At 50.3% G+C, this 17,849-nt stretch overlaps 1 protein-coding gene across 1 annotated transcript in view; it reads right to left on the reverse strand.

Moving 5' to 3' along the window:
• PAPPA (pappalysin 1) overlaps nucleotides 1-17,849 on the reverse strand; it is a 240,175-nt gene that overhangs the window by 20,192 nt on the left and 202,134 nt on the right. The window contains exons 19-21 of the mRNA XM_035016597.1: nucleotides 17,128-17,275; nucleotides 11,898-12,007; nucleotides 3,168-3,239 (exon numbers count right to left, since the gene is read on the reverse strand). Coding sequence (XP_034872488.1) covers nucleotides 3,168-3,239; nucleotides 11,898-12,007; nucleotides 17,128-17,275 — 330 coding nt within the window. The remainder of the gene's footprint in view (nucleotides 1-3,167; nucleotides 3,240-11,897; nucleotides 12,008-17,127; nucleotides 17,276-17,849) is intronic.

The raw sequence follows: 17,849 nt of genomic DNA on the forward strand, positions 1-17,849 counted from the left end.
CATCCCTGGTCTTTGCATCTCTGCTCTAAATTCGTCGAGGCTCTGTGCTCCCAATTCATGATGCCAGATCCCATTTCATCACTATCCTATTAGGGTCTAAAAAAAAATCTCAGCAAGACAGAACCAAGAACAGGCAAGAGCTGTGCTCAGGTGTCCATGTGTAAATGTGCATGGCTATGAACACAAGTGTGACTCTGACAGGTACTTGCTGTAATAAACACACTATTACGTTCATATCCAAGCAGACAGGCTCAAACAACAAACAAAGGATAAGCCCTTGGTTTTGCTCTGTGCCTAAGGAGATCTGCCTGTGGGATCTGTTCTTTATGATCTTTCTTATATCATATAAAACAGAGTAAGGAAGGAAACCAATGTCCCTTAGGATGAAAGAACTGGCTTGGTAAAAGGAGTAGCGGGGAAAGAAGAGGAAAAAGAGAAAAAAATAAATGAAACTTTTTTTGGCCCCTGAAAAAAAATCTGCAGTCTCATCACCAGCTACCCTGCAGCCACATCCATGCCTCCATCCACCCCTCTATCCATGCACCCTGTACTTAACCATATTTACTGAATGCCTACTATATGTTACACATTGCACTAAAGACAAAGCTGTAACAGTGAGTCATACAGATGAAGCTCCTACTCCTCCAGAACTTACGCTTCAGTGAGGAGGCAGACTTTAATCCAATAATCACACATCTAATTGGCCAATTTCAACTCTGATAAGAGCGACGGAGGACAGGTACCATGAGGCTGTTAAAGAGTAAGAGGACTAGACCTCATCAGGGAGCTCTGTGAAGGTGTCCCTTAGGAAATGACCTTTCAGTGGAGATCAGAAAGATGAGCGAGGGGTTAATTAGGAGAAGGTGGAGAAGGGAGAATGTCTAGAGAGAGCGAATAACATGTGAAAAGCCCCGACACTTAAGAGATTTTTCCCAGCCCTGGTATTTCTCAGGGCTGCTACTACTACTAATGTATTCAGGCAAGCAGTTCAGCCTTCGAGATCTAGCTCCAACCTCACCCCTCTGAGATGCCTTCTCTGATACCCTCAGGATGTCCTGGGCTTCCATAGCTTCTTGTACTTGGTCTGGTTACAGCTCTTGGTACATATTTTAGAATTCTTTCTTTAATTGTCTATCTCCTTCACTAACTGTGAGTTCCTGATGGACAGGACTATGTGTCATCCATTTTTGTATCCTAGACTTCCTCACAAAACATGTGGCGATTTGAGCAAAACTTCACCAAACATTTGTTCCTTCAATGTTTATTCAGTAAAATGGTTCAGTTCTTCATGGATGGATACGTGGATGCATGGATGGACAAGGGGCAAGAAGACACCACACATCTGGACTCAGGAAGAGCATAGTTACTGTTTTCACTTGAGTAAGGTCACTGTGTTCCCAGAACCTAGGGTAGTGCTGGGCACATAAGAGGCATCAGTGAAGCTCTGATGCACGAGACAGTGAAGGGACCACTTCAGACATGGCTTAGGGTAGAGGGCTCAGGAGTCCCAAAACCTTTCCTCAATCGTTGCTACCTCCAGACATTCCAGGTTGTTGGCTCCTCCCTGGACCCAGCATTTGTATCTCTTCCAGGCATTCTTTTCAGCCCCAGGCATGAGGCAAACTATTAGCTCTAAGCTAAGGAGGAAAGGAGATCACCTGCAAGGGCAAAGGCGATAAGCATCGTTGGCAGGGCTCAGAGCCTGACAGGTGAGGGTCTCCTAGGCCCTGGTGCTGAGTCAAAGGAGGGATCGAATTCTGCTGTCACACTGGCTGCCCCGACCGCCGACTCAGCAGAACGAGGGCCCAGGTAATCCAAGCTTCCTTTTCTCCAAGCACTGGACTGATCCAGAGATGGAAGGAAGCACCAGCCACAGGGCCTTGGCCTTGGTTTTGCCATTCCTGGCTGAGCCTTAGGAGAATGGGGGGGCTCTTAAAGACTAGAGTGTCGAGTGTCCTGAGAATATGCTGCAGGGAGCCCCCAGCCAATACATGGAGAGAACAGTGTTACCCAGGGACTGTCTTGTCAGGGGTGCTTCATGGGTGGGAGGTGGCCTCGTGGAGGAGAAAAGAGCACCGGCCTGGAGTCAGGAGACCTGGGTTCATGCTTTGGCTCGGTGGCTTTTATACTGTGCAACCTTGGGCCAGTCCATCTCCTCTCTGATCCTCATTTTCCACTCCATATAACCATCAAGTAGGGTTAGATCACACTAAGAATCCTTCCTGTTTGGGCATTCCATCAAATTTTAGATCTGGCTACACCTTTAAAAAGTCAGGTTTAGATCATCTAGAAGAGCATTTCTGACTCTGACATTCTAAGAATTTCATCAAATACAAAGTTTTCTGGAGCACAATCTAGTCTCTTTCACCTGCATTTTCCTGAGTAGGCTCTTGAGGGGACGGGGCACAAATATTTGTGCATCCACCTAGATGGGATTTGGGGATTCTTTTCATTGCCAGCTGAGAAGACCCACAAGGGACTTGGGAAGCACAGAAATATTTCCTAGTTCCACAGGCAGTATAACCCCTTGAGAATACAGATGGCATCCTAAGTACCCTGCCCCTTGGCCTCTCTAGGCTTGTCACTGAAACACAGAGACAGATCTCCATAAAGCCAAGTTCCAGGGAATGGTTCAACTGTGAAGTCAGAGAGGATCTTCACTTTCAGCTCTATGGTAGAGTCTAAGGTATCCACATTACTTCTGGGGTTGAAGAACGAGTGAATGACAAATGTGTGGCAAAAGGAAGTGACCTGCAAGTAATGGTCAGCAGTAAAGTAGGAATTGGAAAGGAAGAAAAAATGCCTCCTGTGATTCTGTAAACATTAAACATAATTTTGGTCAAATGCCTGGCATGTTATAGATGCAAAATCAATATGGCCTCCCTCCCTCACAGATGCAACATTATGTTGAACACAAGCTTAGGGCACAGGAACACCCGGCTTGGAATCCTAATTCTGTTATCCATGAAATGTATTTTTGAGTATGTTTGTTGATATCTCTGTGCCTCAATTTCCCCATCTATAAAATGGGGTTGCTCATTCCTGTCCAAGAAGTCTATTAAAGGGATATTTATAGCATTCTGTAAATAAAGCAAATGGCAGCCATAATTAAGATAAGAACAATAATAATAATGTTAACAACAGTAGGATCACTTCTAGGGACTCACCTCACAGCCTTTGACGCAGTGAATCAGAGCAGGGTGAGGATACCATTTGAGACCAGCCGTGCAGACTACTCTCTGCAGAGAGAGGGAGAGAGCAGTCAGATTGGTTTGGGGCTGGGAGGAAGCTGTCTCGTTGGCACCACATTCAATCACCGCACCTCTTCTTGGATCTTCCAATTCCTGCCTTCACTCTGGCATTTACATGATAATTTGCCCAGGTACTTGCAATAACAGGAGCCATAAGATTACAGCAGTATTTGTGTTTGCTGTAGGCATCACGATTCTGTATCTTCCTGGCAGGAATAAGGACTTAAGAAAAGCAGAATTGGGGGATGAAGACGTGATCAGAAAGGCCCTTCAGGAAATTCTTGGCTGATGTTTGATCCATGGGTGGAGTTAGGAACAAGGTGGGAGGCAGGGGGAAAGGCAGAGTGGATATATGGCTGTAGCAGGAAGATGGGAGAATAGTGTGGAGCAGGGTTTCCCAAAGCATGTGCTGAGGACCACGTTCACCAGGGTCACTGTGGGAGCTCATTAAGAAGGCAGATACTTCAGAGACACCTTGGATCTAATGAATCCAAATCTCTGAGGCCAGGGCCTGGGACTCCACATTCTAAAAACAAGACTGCCAGATGATTCTGATACACACTACAGTTTGGGAGCAGTGGATTGGCTCAGAACCCTTGGAGACATGGAGAACCCTTCCTGTCTCCGCCTGCCACCATGCCATATGGGCCTGCTCCCAATTCCCTGACATTGTCCACACTGCCACACCCCTGTGATTTTGTTCTTGTGGTTCTCCTTCCCTGAAATGCCCTTCCCCATCTTGTCTCCTGGAGAAGCTTTAGTTATCTTCTAAATTGCTACTCAAGACTTACCTCCCCTGTGGTGCCTTCCCCAACCCCTTCAGAGCTTCTAGGTTTGCATGTATGCATTTATTTATAGCCTCCTTTAATAATAATAATTACTACTATGATAATGACAACTAAAATATATTGAGTTCATTTGTGGTGCTGATTACTTTATGTATTATCTTATTTATTACTCGTTACCATGCAGTGAGCTGGGCATTAATCTTGGGTCATAAGGAGAATAAATTCCCCAGGCCTCATAGCTGTTTAGTGAAGAAACCAGGATTTGAAATGGAGCACTCATTTTGGAAATTATTTAAGGCAGCTCATAACATAAAATCCAATACGAGGATAATTTTTAAAGGAGGTGAAAAGAGAAAGATAAAGCTAGGAAGGTAAATAGCATCAGAAATGGGGCTAATATGATGTTCCCAGAAGCTCCTTTCTCTATTCTGCTATAGATGTCTTACTTTTTATGCCAAGATTACAATGATTTCTTTAAAAAATAAAATGAAAATAACCTGGAGGCAAATGCTTAGATCTGCAATGAGAGGTAAGTGTCAGGGACCAGCCATGGAAGTCTATATGATCAGGGCTTGCTCTCCTGGATGAGTGCCAGCTGATTAATTTTAATGAAGAAATGAACAGTCCTATGGACCAGAATATGGGAAATCATGTTGACCAGCCCAATTTCTCCCTGAAGGCAGACCTATACGGGAGCCCAACTGTAATTAGGTTTCTTGGTGAGCTTGGAACAAAAGGAATCACATGACTCCAAGATCGGGCTGAGACTGGGTTGGTGCCTTTCTTTTCTGCCTCACAGCATCCGTGGTTCACCCTTGGATCATCCACAACTAGAATGGCGACTGGCACATGGAGGATGCCCATAAATGTTTTTGTTATAAATCCATGGTGACATCTCAAAATAGAGATGATTTTTATCAATCGGCAGTGTTTTCTTTACTTGTCTTCCTCTCTTCTAGAACATCAGAAGAGCCCTTACCATGCCTAGCATAGTGTCTAGAAAACCAGTTTAGTGTAGGCAGAATTAAAGTCTTAAACAAACATCCTAAGCTGAAGATCTGACAACCAGTCTTGCCATGTGAAGTCTACTATGTAGTCCCCTCCTGCACCTTTCTACCTTTTCCCAATACACCTAGATGAGATGACATGTGGGAAAGACCTTGGGCAGGGGGTATGTCAGATGTGGATGCAATTCAACTTGAAATTGCTTTGTAAATTTCCACTCTGAGGCTTGGTTCTCCCGTCTGTGAAATGGGTCCTGAAAAATCACATCATGGGGCTTGTTGTGATGATACATGGAGATAAACGGTACGGGAATGATTAACCGAGGACCTGGGTTTTAGACATCTCTGTCTTTCCCCAGGACCAGGCCTGGAGCACAGCAAATGCATGTTGACCAGATAGATGAAGGAATGTGAGTAGCTCCAGCGTTCCTTCCGGCTTACTTTAGTGCCCTCTGCTTCCCAGCCTCAGGGCCAGAAGCAGAGAGAATCACCTGTTTTCATTCTCTGGGAGACCTTACCCAGGCTTTCATCTCTGGGTCTGAGAGTCTGTCCCCAGGCAAAATCCAGGGGTGCTGGAGGGGCCCTTGGTAATGGCTCAAGTAATAGAACACAGCAGGGTTGGGATCCACAAGGGATTTGATGCCCATCCCTCCCCCTCTTTATCTGAGAGCTAATTTAATCCATCTGTAGGAGTGTTGTGGTGCAGTTATACAAGTTTCTGTCAGCTGAGGTTTACCTGACGTGAGTTCATTAAAAGGACTTTTACACTATCCGCATGAGCCTATTTATCTTTCCAAGGCTTTTGGATTTTCCGCTATTCCTTAGGGCTACCTGCCCTACGTGTCTCACTACAGGGCCCCTCTGTATGTGAGGAGAACTGGAAGGGGGCAAGCAGCAGGAGCTGAAGGAAAAGCTAGGCTATTCACACCACAAATTGGGAGATCCCAGATGACGCCTCTCATATGTCAGCCTTGTTCCTTTGGATGCCAATGAGACCTCTAGCCCAGTGAGAGAGCTTTCAGACCAGGTTTTGTAAGACGGCTTTCATTTCCTGCCTTGGTGTATAAGAAGAATACACTGTCCTTCCTTCCTGGTTGCAATGACCATCAACATCACCACCACCACCACCGCCTTCATCATGATCTTCTTCTTCTTCAACTTCTTTGTTGTCTTCGTTGTCATCATCTTCATCGTTGTCTTCTTCGCCTTCTTAGTCTTCATCGTCTTCGTCGTCATTGTCGTCATCTTCTTCTTCTTCTTCATCATCATCATCATCATAGCACTGCTACCAGCCCTGTCATCATCCTCATCCACACAAGCCCTGTCCTCAGAGCTTTATCTATTTAATTCTTACCATAACTATGGGAGAGGTATTATTTTTTAGTCTGGTTTATACAGGAGGAAAGAGACCACAGAGAAGTTAACTAACCTGCTCCAAGCCATACACACAGGTAATGACCCTCAGGAAATAAGCCCATAGCTCTCTGATTTCCAGATCTATATTTAAACCCTATACTCTCCTTCACATTCCCCTAGTCCCCAAAACTGTAAATATAAAATAGTTTACTCTTTGGCCTGATGGAAAGACCAAGGTTCAGAAAGGTGGAGGGGCTTTGAGAGAAAAGTAGGCATCGGGGTGGGGCAGAATGTCTCCAAGAGGAATCCCAGGAAGATGGGGCCCCAGGCAGAGCTGAAGACATGCGAGAAAGCATCTTAAGAGAGCCTCCCCATCCTGAGGCTCATATTGGACACCCCTTCTGAAACCTTCTAAGATGAGCCCTCTTTTCTCCTTAATTCTTCCCTTGATGTATAGGACTTTCTGTGAATGAATGATATCATTTAACTTATGTTTGCCATTCGTTATCAGTTATGGAGCTTCTGGCTTTCTTTAAAAGCCTGGCATTTTCCACCCCGAATGCCTTGTGTTTGAAGAATGCCTGCCATTTAGAAGTACATCATCAATGTTTTTGAATGAGCGAGTGAACCAGTAACCAAATGAGTGAATGAGAAATCACTGGATTCCGGACACATCTCTGGACTTCATGCTCACTCAGAACCATTTTACCTCTGACTTTAGACTCTTGACAGAGCCTTCCACAGTGGTGCTGCCTTCCCTTCAAGGAATGAATTCTGCATCCTTTGTCTGCAAGGGTCGAGTTATGACGCCTAATATATAAGGTGGTTGTCTTGCAAGACAAAATGCAGGAGAATTAGCCCTGGGTCCAAATTCTGATTCAACTGCATTAGTTATGTGAATTGGGCAGTGAAAACCCAATGAGAACTTCAGCTTCTTCCTGTGTAAAATGGTGATACTATTGATCTCACTGGAATATGGTAGAGACAAAACGAGGTGGCATATTTGGACCTGCCTAACAAACAGTGATAGATAACAAATGGTAACTTCCTTTTTTTTTTTACCCTTAAGTACCCCCCTCCCTTTCTTCTTCTTCTCCTCTCTTTCCTCCCTCCTTCCATCCTTTGCCCAGATGCCATTATAAAATCCAAGTTCCCAGATGCCTAGAGGAATTATAAGCCTCTGAGGTTGTGCACTGCATTTTCCGGGAACAAGTCGAGGTACAGGGCAGACTAGGGGTGCTCCTTCAGAGCTGGTGACAGAGAGGCTGCTACCCTGAATTCCAGATGCCCAGGGCTAGGAGTCTGCCTCATCCAAAGGTTGCAAGCCGACAGCTTCCAGGCTACACAACCCACAGAAATGTTCAGTTTGGCACACAATGTGCTTGACAGGAGTCAAAATTATTTGCCAGTATTTAAAAAAAAATTTAGAGATTTTATATTTTAAAGACTCCAGATTTCTTATACTCAAGATGGAAGTGGGAGATCTAGCCATACTCAGCACCCGTTTCCACACTGCCACACTTGGCTCGAGCTGCCCCCTAGGGAAGCGGGATGTGTTTTCCAGAGTTCACCACTGTCCCCACCTTTCCCTGCAGTCTCTCCAGCACTGAGCCCAAGAGACATTGCCATCTGTCACTAAGTTTGTATTGTCTCCTTTCTTAGATGTGAGGAAGATTTCTCCGTGTCCCTATCACTTCCAACAGCACATGCGGGGTGGTGGGGGTGGGGGAGTGGGGGCTTTCAAAGGAGAGAACTTTAAACAAATAAAGGGAGTGTTTTTCTTTATGAAAGTAAAACTAAAAATTTTAGTACACCTGAAACTAATATAATTTTATATGTCAATTACACCTCAATAAAAAAAAAAATAAGCCAACCCAGTAGACGTTATCTTGGGGGCACAGCCATTGCCTGGCACGGGGAGGGGATGACCTCTGGGGAGCCAGGGATCCCGACCTGGGGAGTGGTTTCAGGAGTGGCCACAAACATGGACACTGATCAAACCTTCCATGTAAAATCAGCATGTGCATTAAATCTCAATAAGAAGAAAATTTAGAAAGTCATTTCTTAAGTTGGGTAAAATGTACACGGGCATTTGTATTATTTTACGTGTGTCTGTCTGAAATATGTCTAATAAATCCTGCTACCAGTATTAATAATATGCCTAGGTATGTAATCTACAGAATGACACGCCTGGCCTGCTTCACCCATTTGTCCCACCAGCCTGGTTCCCGTGGGGGTCTGACTTTGTGACTCTTGATCCAGGCCTATCTCTCATTCCACAGATGGGCCAACTGCAGCTTGTAGAAGTGGTAGGATTTGTCCAAGGACAGACCGCAAGAAGATGCCTGGGCTTGAACTAGAACCTTGGTCACCTGATCCCGCAAACCTTAGTATTTAGCGAGCACCCACTGCGAGCTAGGCACGAAGGGGAGTACCGTGGTGAGTAAGAGGCCCGTGGGCCTGCCTTCACAAAGGTCACCATTCCAGTGCGCTCATCACAGCACGCCATCTCGGTGGTGATCTCCCACTCATCTAAGTAGGCGTTGTTCTCGTCATATAGGCCGATCCGTGTAAAGTACTTAAAATAGAGGCTGTCGTGCCCCACACGCCACCGTGGGCTTCGGCCGGCTCGAGTGGGCCCACGAGAGGTGGTGGTGCCTGTCCCTCCCAGCGCTGTGCGCAGCGAGGGCAACTTGGGCACCCAGGCGGGTACACCATGGTAACTGGCAAATACTACAAATCAGAGCTCTAGATGGTGGTTGTTTTTTTTGGGGGGGGGGCAATGCAGGGGGGTGGGGGGGGGGGGTTTTTTTGGGGGGGGGGGGGCAATGCAGGGGGAGGGGAGCGCGGAGAGCCAGTGGTTAACTCTGCAGCAGCATGTTCCCTGGCAAGTGGTCAGTAAATGGTTTGCCCCTGTTATGACTGTCGTGCATTCAGCAGAGACTGCGCGGGGACCCCGAGACAACGGCACATTAGACTGGCCAGGGGCTCCCTTTATATCCTCTCAGGCCAGGGGCTTCCCCCGCTGAGATTCCACTTCCTCCACTGGAAACAGGGGAGAGACAAAAACCCGCCTTACCGGGTGTGTGGGGGGCAGGGGAAGGGGTGTAAAGAAGCATGACCCCGTGCCCGATTCACGGGCGGCATCCACGAAATGTGCGTTCTAGCCCCGCACTTCCTTCCCTCGGGACAAAGGTAAGCGGACTTGGAGCCGAGCCCGGCCCCCACCCATCTGCCTTGCCCCGGCCCCGGAGGCCTCTGCCCTGGCCCGGCAGCCCCAGCACCAGCAGCTCTGTTTCTCTGTAGCTCTCAGCACACGGGGGGCAAGGGTACAGCAGAGGCCAGCTTTTCTGCCTTATTCCTGGAAATCATCAATCTCTGCCCTTCACCCTCCTCCCTGTTTCTACCACATTTTTTTCCTCCTGGATAATGAGGCCTCCGGAGACCAGGGGAGGTCTGAACCTCGTTATGGCTCTCTCCGTAGGCCGGCATCAATAAAGGCTGGCAGACCAGGGAATGGGGTAGGGGGCTGGGGCGGCCAGGCAGCGGGTGGGCAACTGGGGAAGGGGGGGCTCCCAGGCTTTCAAATCCCTGGATTTATTTCACAGTGAATATAACTGAACTCTTTAGTGCCCAGGGCTCACCAAGGGAAGGGTGGGAGTTCACCCGGGGGCAGAGAAAAGGCCTGGGTGGGAGCCGGGCCAGGGGAAACTGGTCCTAATCCCGGGCAGAGAAGACCTCCAGGGCTGGGGTATGAGGGAGGTCTCCTGTGTCTGCTCTGTGTAGGAGTGTAATTCCCCTGCCTTTGGGTATGTGGGAGCAGGGCAGGGGACGGGGGGGCATGGCTCTGCTTCCGGTGTGACCCTGGCCTAATCCCCTCACTCCGTGCTCCTCAGTTTCTCCATCTGTACAACGACAGGCTTGTACTTGATCTCCAACTTCCTTGAGCTTCTGACACGGGGGTTCTGTGCGCACCCCTGGGTATGGACAGCACGCCGGCATTCACCGGGGCATTCGGTGAGAATCTGTGTGGGGCGCTGGGTTAGCAGTGGGGAGAGGCATGCCAAGGGCAGAGAACAGATGGGGAGCATGAGGTCGGGGAGACAGGGCTACCTAGGCTATGCATGGGAGAGTCAGGGGCAGACAGAGGGGAAAGAGGATGTTTGGGCGGGACATGGAGCAAGGTGACAGATGTCTTGGGAGAGGGAGAGAGAAACAGAATGGAAACAGAGGCAGGCAAAAGGGACAGGACTTGGATGTAGGGCAGAGGGCAGTTGGGGAGGAGGAGGGAGGGGAGGGGAGGAGAAGAACACTGTGGTGCACAGGGGAGCGGAGGGGGCGTCCAAGTCCAGTGCCAGCACCACAGGCCGAGTGCTGAGTAAGCCCTCGCAATCATGCCCTCAGCTCATTTGAGAAATAGTACACCTCGTATCGGGTTCTGCCTGGCTATCTGGAGCGGGATCTGCAGCAGGAGGGCAGACAGTGAGGCCCCCCACGCCCCAAGCAGGAAGGCTGGCCGGGAGGGACATCACCGAACACTGCCCTGTGGGCCCTGCTTCCCTCTTTCACTCTCTCCAGGTTGAGCCAGGACCCAGAACGGGTACATGAGGCCCAGGGTCTGTGCTGCCCTTGAGGGCAGGAGTGGGGTTCCGCTTCAGCTGTAGGGCCACGGATGGATCAGGTGACACATAGACCATGGGAATGGCCAGCCCCCAGGTGGACCTGGGCAAGGAGGCGGCTGCCAGGAGGCGGAGCCTACACGGCCTCTGGCCAGGGCCACACCAGCTAGACATTGAGGACAAGCACTGCACTTGGACTCAGGCTCGGGTTCGAGCCCTCGCCCTGGGCCCGTCGCTCACTCCTGAGATCTCAGTGTCCCCAAGCAGGGACTGCAGGCAATGCCCCCCTGCTCCATACAACAATCCTGAGTCTTAAATACAGTCTTGTGTGTTGAGTGCTGGGCACGTGCACATAGTGGGTGCTTCATAAGTAATGGGTGTTACTGGTTCCCCAGACCACATATTAATTGCTTTCCACCAAACAAGTTAAGCATGGAGAAGGATACCAGAAATCTAGGCCATGGCACATGGAAGGCCTTCTAAGAGCTTGTCTAGAGAAGCCGGATCACGCTATCCTTACAGGTACAGACTTTCCGGTCAGACAGACATGGGTTTGTGACCTGACTCTGCTTTCTGTGTGTTCTTGGTGCCTCCGTGTCCTCACCTCTAAACTGGGGACAACAGTCCTCTTATTCCTAGACTGTCATCAGGATGCAGTGGAACAGTAAATAAAAGGTCCTCCGCACAGGCCCGGCCGAGGGCAAGGGTGAAATGCTGGTGGCCTGGAGAGATGATCGTGAACAGTGCCCACCCCTCAGAACAGGCGTGACAAGTCGATGATTGAACATGTGTGAAAGGACTAATGAGGGACTGGGGCACAGCAAGTGTCCAACGGGGTCACTTCCCTCCCCTAGCCACCGGAGACAGCCCTGCACTCACCTCCACCCGTGTGGGGTTCAGCCAGTGGGGGATGTCCCGTACAGACACGTTCACTGGAAGGATGATAGACTCGCTGTTGTGATCCAGGCACGAGGTGACACACTCCGACCCTGAGGGCAAGCACAGAGTGAGGCCACAGCTCAGCCCCCAGTCCCCTGATGCCCATGGGCTGCTCTCCCACCGTACAGGCCCTGTCATGCCTGGTCCCCAGTGGACCAGGCCATCCCGGCCTTGAGGACAGTGGAAAGAAGTGAACTCCCAGCAGGGCAGCCTCTGGTCTCCCTGACTCTATTCTCGTCTCCAACAAACAGCCTACGCCCACCGCCATGTTCATTGGCCCTGAGCCCCATTTGGTCATGCCCCTCCTCTGCTTGAGAACATTTCTAAGGTTGCCCACAAGCAGGACAAAGTATAATCCCCTTTGCCCAGCATCCGTGGGCTCCCATGGTCTAGTCGATCTCACCTCCCATTAACCATCTTCACGCTTTGGGTGGTCCAGCCAGATTGCCCTAGGTTTTCCACCTGAGTCCCACAACCCCTTGCCTCTATGTTTCTGCTCCCATTCACCCCTTCCCCTGAATCACCCCCATCTGCCTTCTCAAGGTCAAATCCTATCAGTTCTTCATGGCCCAGTTCAAATCCTCCAAGAAGCCTGCCCTGATTTTTGCGCCTGAGTGAGAGCAGTATTCAGCAACGAGGAGTCTCTCAGTGCTGGCCTTACGCCATCCCTGTGCCTACCTTTCCACAGTTACAGTGATGCCCTAGATGGACAAGGATGAGGGGGACTCATCTATGAGCCTAGCCCGGTGCCTGACATGCAGGGACTGCTCAGGATGCATCAGCCCAGGGCGTGGTGAGCCCATGAATGCAGCACAGCCTCCTAGCTCCTCACTTTCTGCTTGCTCAGGGCTTGCACACACGCCTCCCCTGTGCCTTTAGACCCTTCCTACTTCTCTTCAACTAGTGCACTATTAGTGATCCTTCAGACCTCAGTCCAAGTGCCGCCTACTCCGAGGAGCCCTCCCTGCTTTCCTGACAGGCCAAGCCCTCTCACGGGCACTAGCCCCTTCCCATGGGCTTGGTGACTGTTGTATTGATGGCTCTCTTCCCTGCCGGACTGTAAACTCCTGAGGCCAGCCCTCTCCATGCTCCCCGTTCCATGCCCAGAGCCTGGCACTGTGCATGGCCGCAAGTATTTGTGAAATGAGTGGGAGAGACAGGGAGTGCGTGAATGCGTCCATGGACAAGGGACCGAGGGAGTGGGTGAATGCACAGGAGGACATGGGTACCCAGATGGGGGAGAATGAATACAAAACTGGATACGTGGATAAAGGAACGAGAAAATGAAGGCACTGATGATAAACAGGGACAGGCGGGTATACAGCAGCCCTCGGTGAGGGACACCTGACTTTAAGCTGCGGGTTGGCAAGTCGACCATAATTTGGTGCATTCATTCTCTACCCTGACCTCACACATTGTAAAGTCTCCTGAAAACCAAGCCTATCCCACGAGGTATCTCCAGGACTCTCAAGCCGTGCTCATTCATGTGGGCAAAGAGTGGACGTGTCAGAATCTGACCAAGGCCCTAAGGAGGTCATTCCTCTACCTTAATGCCTGGACCACCACTGAACGCTAAGTGGACCCCAAGAGACAGCCAACTCGATTCTAGTAGCCATTCTAAAGGGGTGTGTGTGTGTGTGTATCCCCCCCCCACATATATATGTATATATAGTTTATCTATGAGGGCCCTTCTTATTGCCCTCTTGTCCATCTCTTCAGTCTGAGAGACTCAACAGGACTGAAGAGGGGATGAGGGTGGAGTGTCAGGCCTAGGACAGTGTTTAAAACCTCTTCACTTAACACACAGGGCCCCCCAGCCCAGAAGAGGGGGCAGATCCCTGGCCGTGCAGGTGGTTTTCATATGTCACACGTTCTCCTGAATATCTCGTGCTGTACCACAGGTTGTCATCACACCCATTTCTCAGGTTAGAGACGTGCACAGAGCTCAGGTTACAGAGCAGGCGATTAGGGGCCCATGAATTAAAACCCACGTCCTTCGGCCTTCCGAGCCCAGCAATGGATACAGGGGAGCCCAAAAGAGGAAAGAGAAAGGAAGGTAGAGGAGAGAAAAGAAATGGGGGGGGGCAAAAATACCAAAAAGATGAGTGATGGGAATAAGGCGGGGTGGGGAGTCACGAAGTAGCTGGAGAAAGTCAGTGCTGTGTGTTTGTCAGGAGATCTTTTCTAAAGGAGTATTTAGGGAGCGAGGTAGAAGCAAGGCTGTGATGATAAAATCTTCTTTTGCAAAAACAAGAGGCAGCCCGTGAGGAAAAGCCAAAGGCTCTCTTCTCCCAGGAGGGGCACAAAGCGGAAGATATGGTCAACGCAGGAGGCCATCCCTGCCCTGCTCGGCGGCAGCCCCGTCTCCCCTTCCCCTTCCCCGCAGCTCCCTCCCCTGTGCTCTCCTCCCCCACCCATGGGGCTGGGGCTTTAGGATCAGGCTGCTATGTTGTGATATATGAGCCAGCCGGAACTGGCATCATTACTGAGGGTGATCTCACCAGGCCCCTGCCTCTCCTTCCCAGGGAGGGGGGGAGAAGGGGTGGGGAAGCAACTTTCTGAGGGTTCCTAACTGCCACCGAAGCCAGCCTGTGCTGCCCGGGGAGGGGCCAGCAGAACGTGTCCTCCAGCCCCCAAGCCCACACGAAGGAAGGGACACACATCTCACCCCTGATTATGAGGCCTTGGATCAAATCCCCTCCTTGGTGAGGTGGGCTCTCCCCAGGAAGGGGCTCAGCCTGGGCTTCTGATGTGGGGGTCTTTGGAGGCGAGGAAGGGGAGGGACCTGGAGGTCAGGAGGGAAACCTGTTTCCCCTCCTTCCCAATGGTTGTCTCCCAGAGTCCCATGCTGCCTTTACCCTCTTAGCTCCCGCATTTGCCCCCCACCCCGGCCACCGTGGATCACCATATTCATAAAAGGGGCATCTGCATGGCAGTGGGGGACATGGGTACCGGGAAGGGAAGGACGTCCAGGTTCCAGTGTCCTACTGACTTCTTCCCCTTTCTGCTTGACCGTGAAAAAGCTCGGTGGGCAAAGGAATGCTACGGCCACACGTCTGCCTCCCTCTAGCTGGGCGAGCCGAGAGCCAGGCCGTGTGCGGCTGTGACATGTGCGTGGGGCGTACGCACACAGTGGCCGTGTGCATCTCTCTGCACAGGTAACATGTGTCAGGGCATAAGATGTGCTTGTGACAGGTGTGTGACCAAATGTCACACCTGTGTGCCTATTATGTGCCGCTGTGTGTGTGTGTTAGGTGATGTGTTTGTGCAGTATTTGGCTGATGCGTATGTGCCAGGCGTGAGTTAATGATGCGTGGGTTTGGGTCTATGGTTATTAAACATTTGTGCTTGTGTTTATTTTTGTATGTGTGAATATATTTGAGCGTATCAGTGGAGGTAGACAGGCAGGAAGTCTGTTTCTATAAGTGTTTTTTTTTTTTAAAGATTTTATTTATTTATTTGAGAGAATGAGAGAGAGCAAGCACATGAGAGGGGGGAGTGGGAGAGGGAGAAGCAGACTCCCCGCCGAGCAGAGAGCCCGATGCGGGACTCGATCCAGGGACTCCAGGATCATGACCTGAGCCGAAGGCAGTCGCTTAACCAACTGAGCCACCCAGGCGCCCTGTTTTGTTTTTTTTTTAAATAAGTCACTTAATGAAAATCTTCCCTCCCAGGGCCACTTAATACCAGTCATGAGTATATGTGAATATTCACTTGTGTATCCTGACTGAGTTGGGGGTGGGGACCCCATCACAGACATAAGTGTCTAGAACCACCTATCAGGAATGATGGAGAGAAGAAAGCGATGGCTTTGGGGCAGAGCAGCCAATGTTTTTGACCATTGCTTCACCTGTTGCCCTAACCTTCTAGAACGCCTATATTGGCAAATGACACAAGATACCACCCCTCTGCAACCGTCCTGGTCAGGGTCCTTTGGACTGGTGAATCTGTAGGAACTTAAAGTATCTTCTGAATCATTGGAGACAGCAACCTTGCACTTGGAGGTTTTTCTCACCCACGTAGGAGCAGATGCTCTGGGCTCCATGCAGGAGCGCTGATTCCTAGTCTGCTTGTAGGTGAAGAACATATGTGTGCTCTCAGGCTCTATGTTTCCCTCTTTGAGAGGCGGTGGTCAGAGGCCCCACACACCTCCCCTCTCCAACCACAGGCCTCGATTCTGGATAAGAAGTGACAGCTCCCATTCTGCTGGATGCAGAACTTATTGGCTCTGTGTGACTGGGAGTGAGTGTGTGCGTGATAACCTTCTGCTCCAGACATCCCTGGTGATTATCCCATAAATCACACTGGCCATGAGAAAGAACATCCAATTCCCTGGGCTTTTCATCATGGTCAATTAGGGAATCAGCCCAAGAGGTCAGCATCACCGCCCTCAACTGAGGTCAGACTCAATGCATGCCCACTTCCCCAGAAAGCCTCGGAGCCTGTGATTAATGCATCTGTCCAGACGCCTGGTTTCAACCAGGCCAATCCCTGGCATCAAACCCCAGGTTGTCTCCCCTCACTGTGAGCACTTTGTGAGCTAGCCTATCGCCACACAAATAGGATTCTGAACATGCTCTTTATCCTCTAAGTGGGAGGCCACAGAGGTGCCAGGGCAAGAACTCGGGCTTCAGAGTAAGGGAGATAGTCTGTTATCCCTTCAAGTCTCCATCTCCTCATCTGTTAAAGGTCATGGAACAGATATGAGACGATGCCTCTAAAGTGCTTGCTGTGGGGACCGACCCTTAATAGGTACTCACGAAGTATTAGGTTTATGCACAATTTAAGATTAACACCGGACCACGACTGCTCTCCGAAACACAACGTGTGCTTCCGCATCTCCTTCCCTTTGCACCACATGGTTCCTTCCGTCTGGAAGCCCATCTCCTGCCCAACAAGCTCTTTCCAATCTACAGCAGCATCCCTTCCCCTGGGAGCCTTCTGTGTCCCCCGACACGGCAGTCAGCTTTTCTGTACTCCGGTCTGACTCTCCACACTCACCGACCCTGGCTTCTCCAACATGCGTGCCCTTCACTCTCTTTCTGGGAGCACGGGACCTGGTCTCTCTCATCTCTGTCTCCCTCCCACGGGGCATCACGAGCGAGGCACTAGCCCCAGGCTCCCAGAAGGACCTGGCCCTCCCACTGCCACCCTCACGCGCCCACCATACCTATGGCATAGCCTTCCGGGCACTGCAGTTTGAGGTTGCTGTTGAGCTGGTCCGGGGCCGAGCACTGGCCCTGCATCTCCTGGCAGACGTGGAAGGAGCCGCTCCAGGTGCCGTCTTTCCGGCAGTGGATGATGTTGCTCCCACGTCCCTGAGCACCACAGAAGAACAGTCAGGGTGACCAAGGGGGACTGTCACCCTCACCATAATCAGCCCCTCCAAATAAAAGAGGAAACCGTTCCTCATCTCCCCAGGGCCCTGGAAGTGTTTGGAAAGCAACTGCTTAACAACGGTAGAAACCCACTCACCGTAAAATAGAGGCACTGTTAACATCTCCGCTTGACAGGTGGGGAAACTGAGGACTCAAACATGCTCAGAGCTCTCCAGGGAGCCTAGCTCCCACGATTCCTGAACCCTAGCTTCGAGCTCTTTCAGAGATTTCGGTCAGAGGGATTTGTTTTGTGTGTTGATTTTTTTTTTTTTTAAACTGAGATGGTAGATGACCAAACGCACCCCAGCTCATACAGTAAGTACGAACATGGGTCCTGTAGCTGTTTGTGAGAGGGTAGGCATACAGCAAAGCTTGTTTCCTCTCAGCCAGTGAGGAAGCACCCCACGGGAGGGCTCTGCCACACGTGAACTTGGTAGGTCGAAAGCTTTTTCGTCCTTCCTCTCCTTTTCCTTCCTTCCTTCCTTCCTTCCTTCCTTCCTTCCTTCCTTCCTTC

Source organism: Mirounga leonina, unplaced genomic scaffold, assembly GCF_011800145.1.
Source record: "Mirounga leonina isolate KUSES-001 unplaced genomic scaffold, KU_Mleo_1.0 Mir_170, whole genome shotgun sequence".
Taxonomy (NCBI): Eukaryota; Metazoa; Chordata; class Mammalia; order Carnivora; family Phocidae; genus Mirounga; species Mirounga leonina.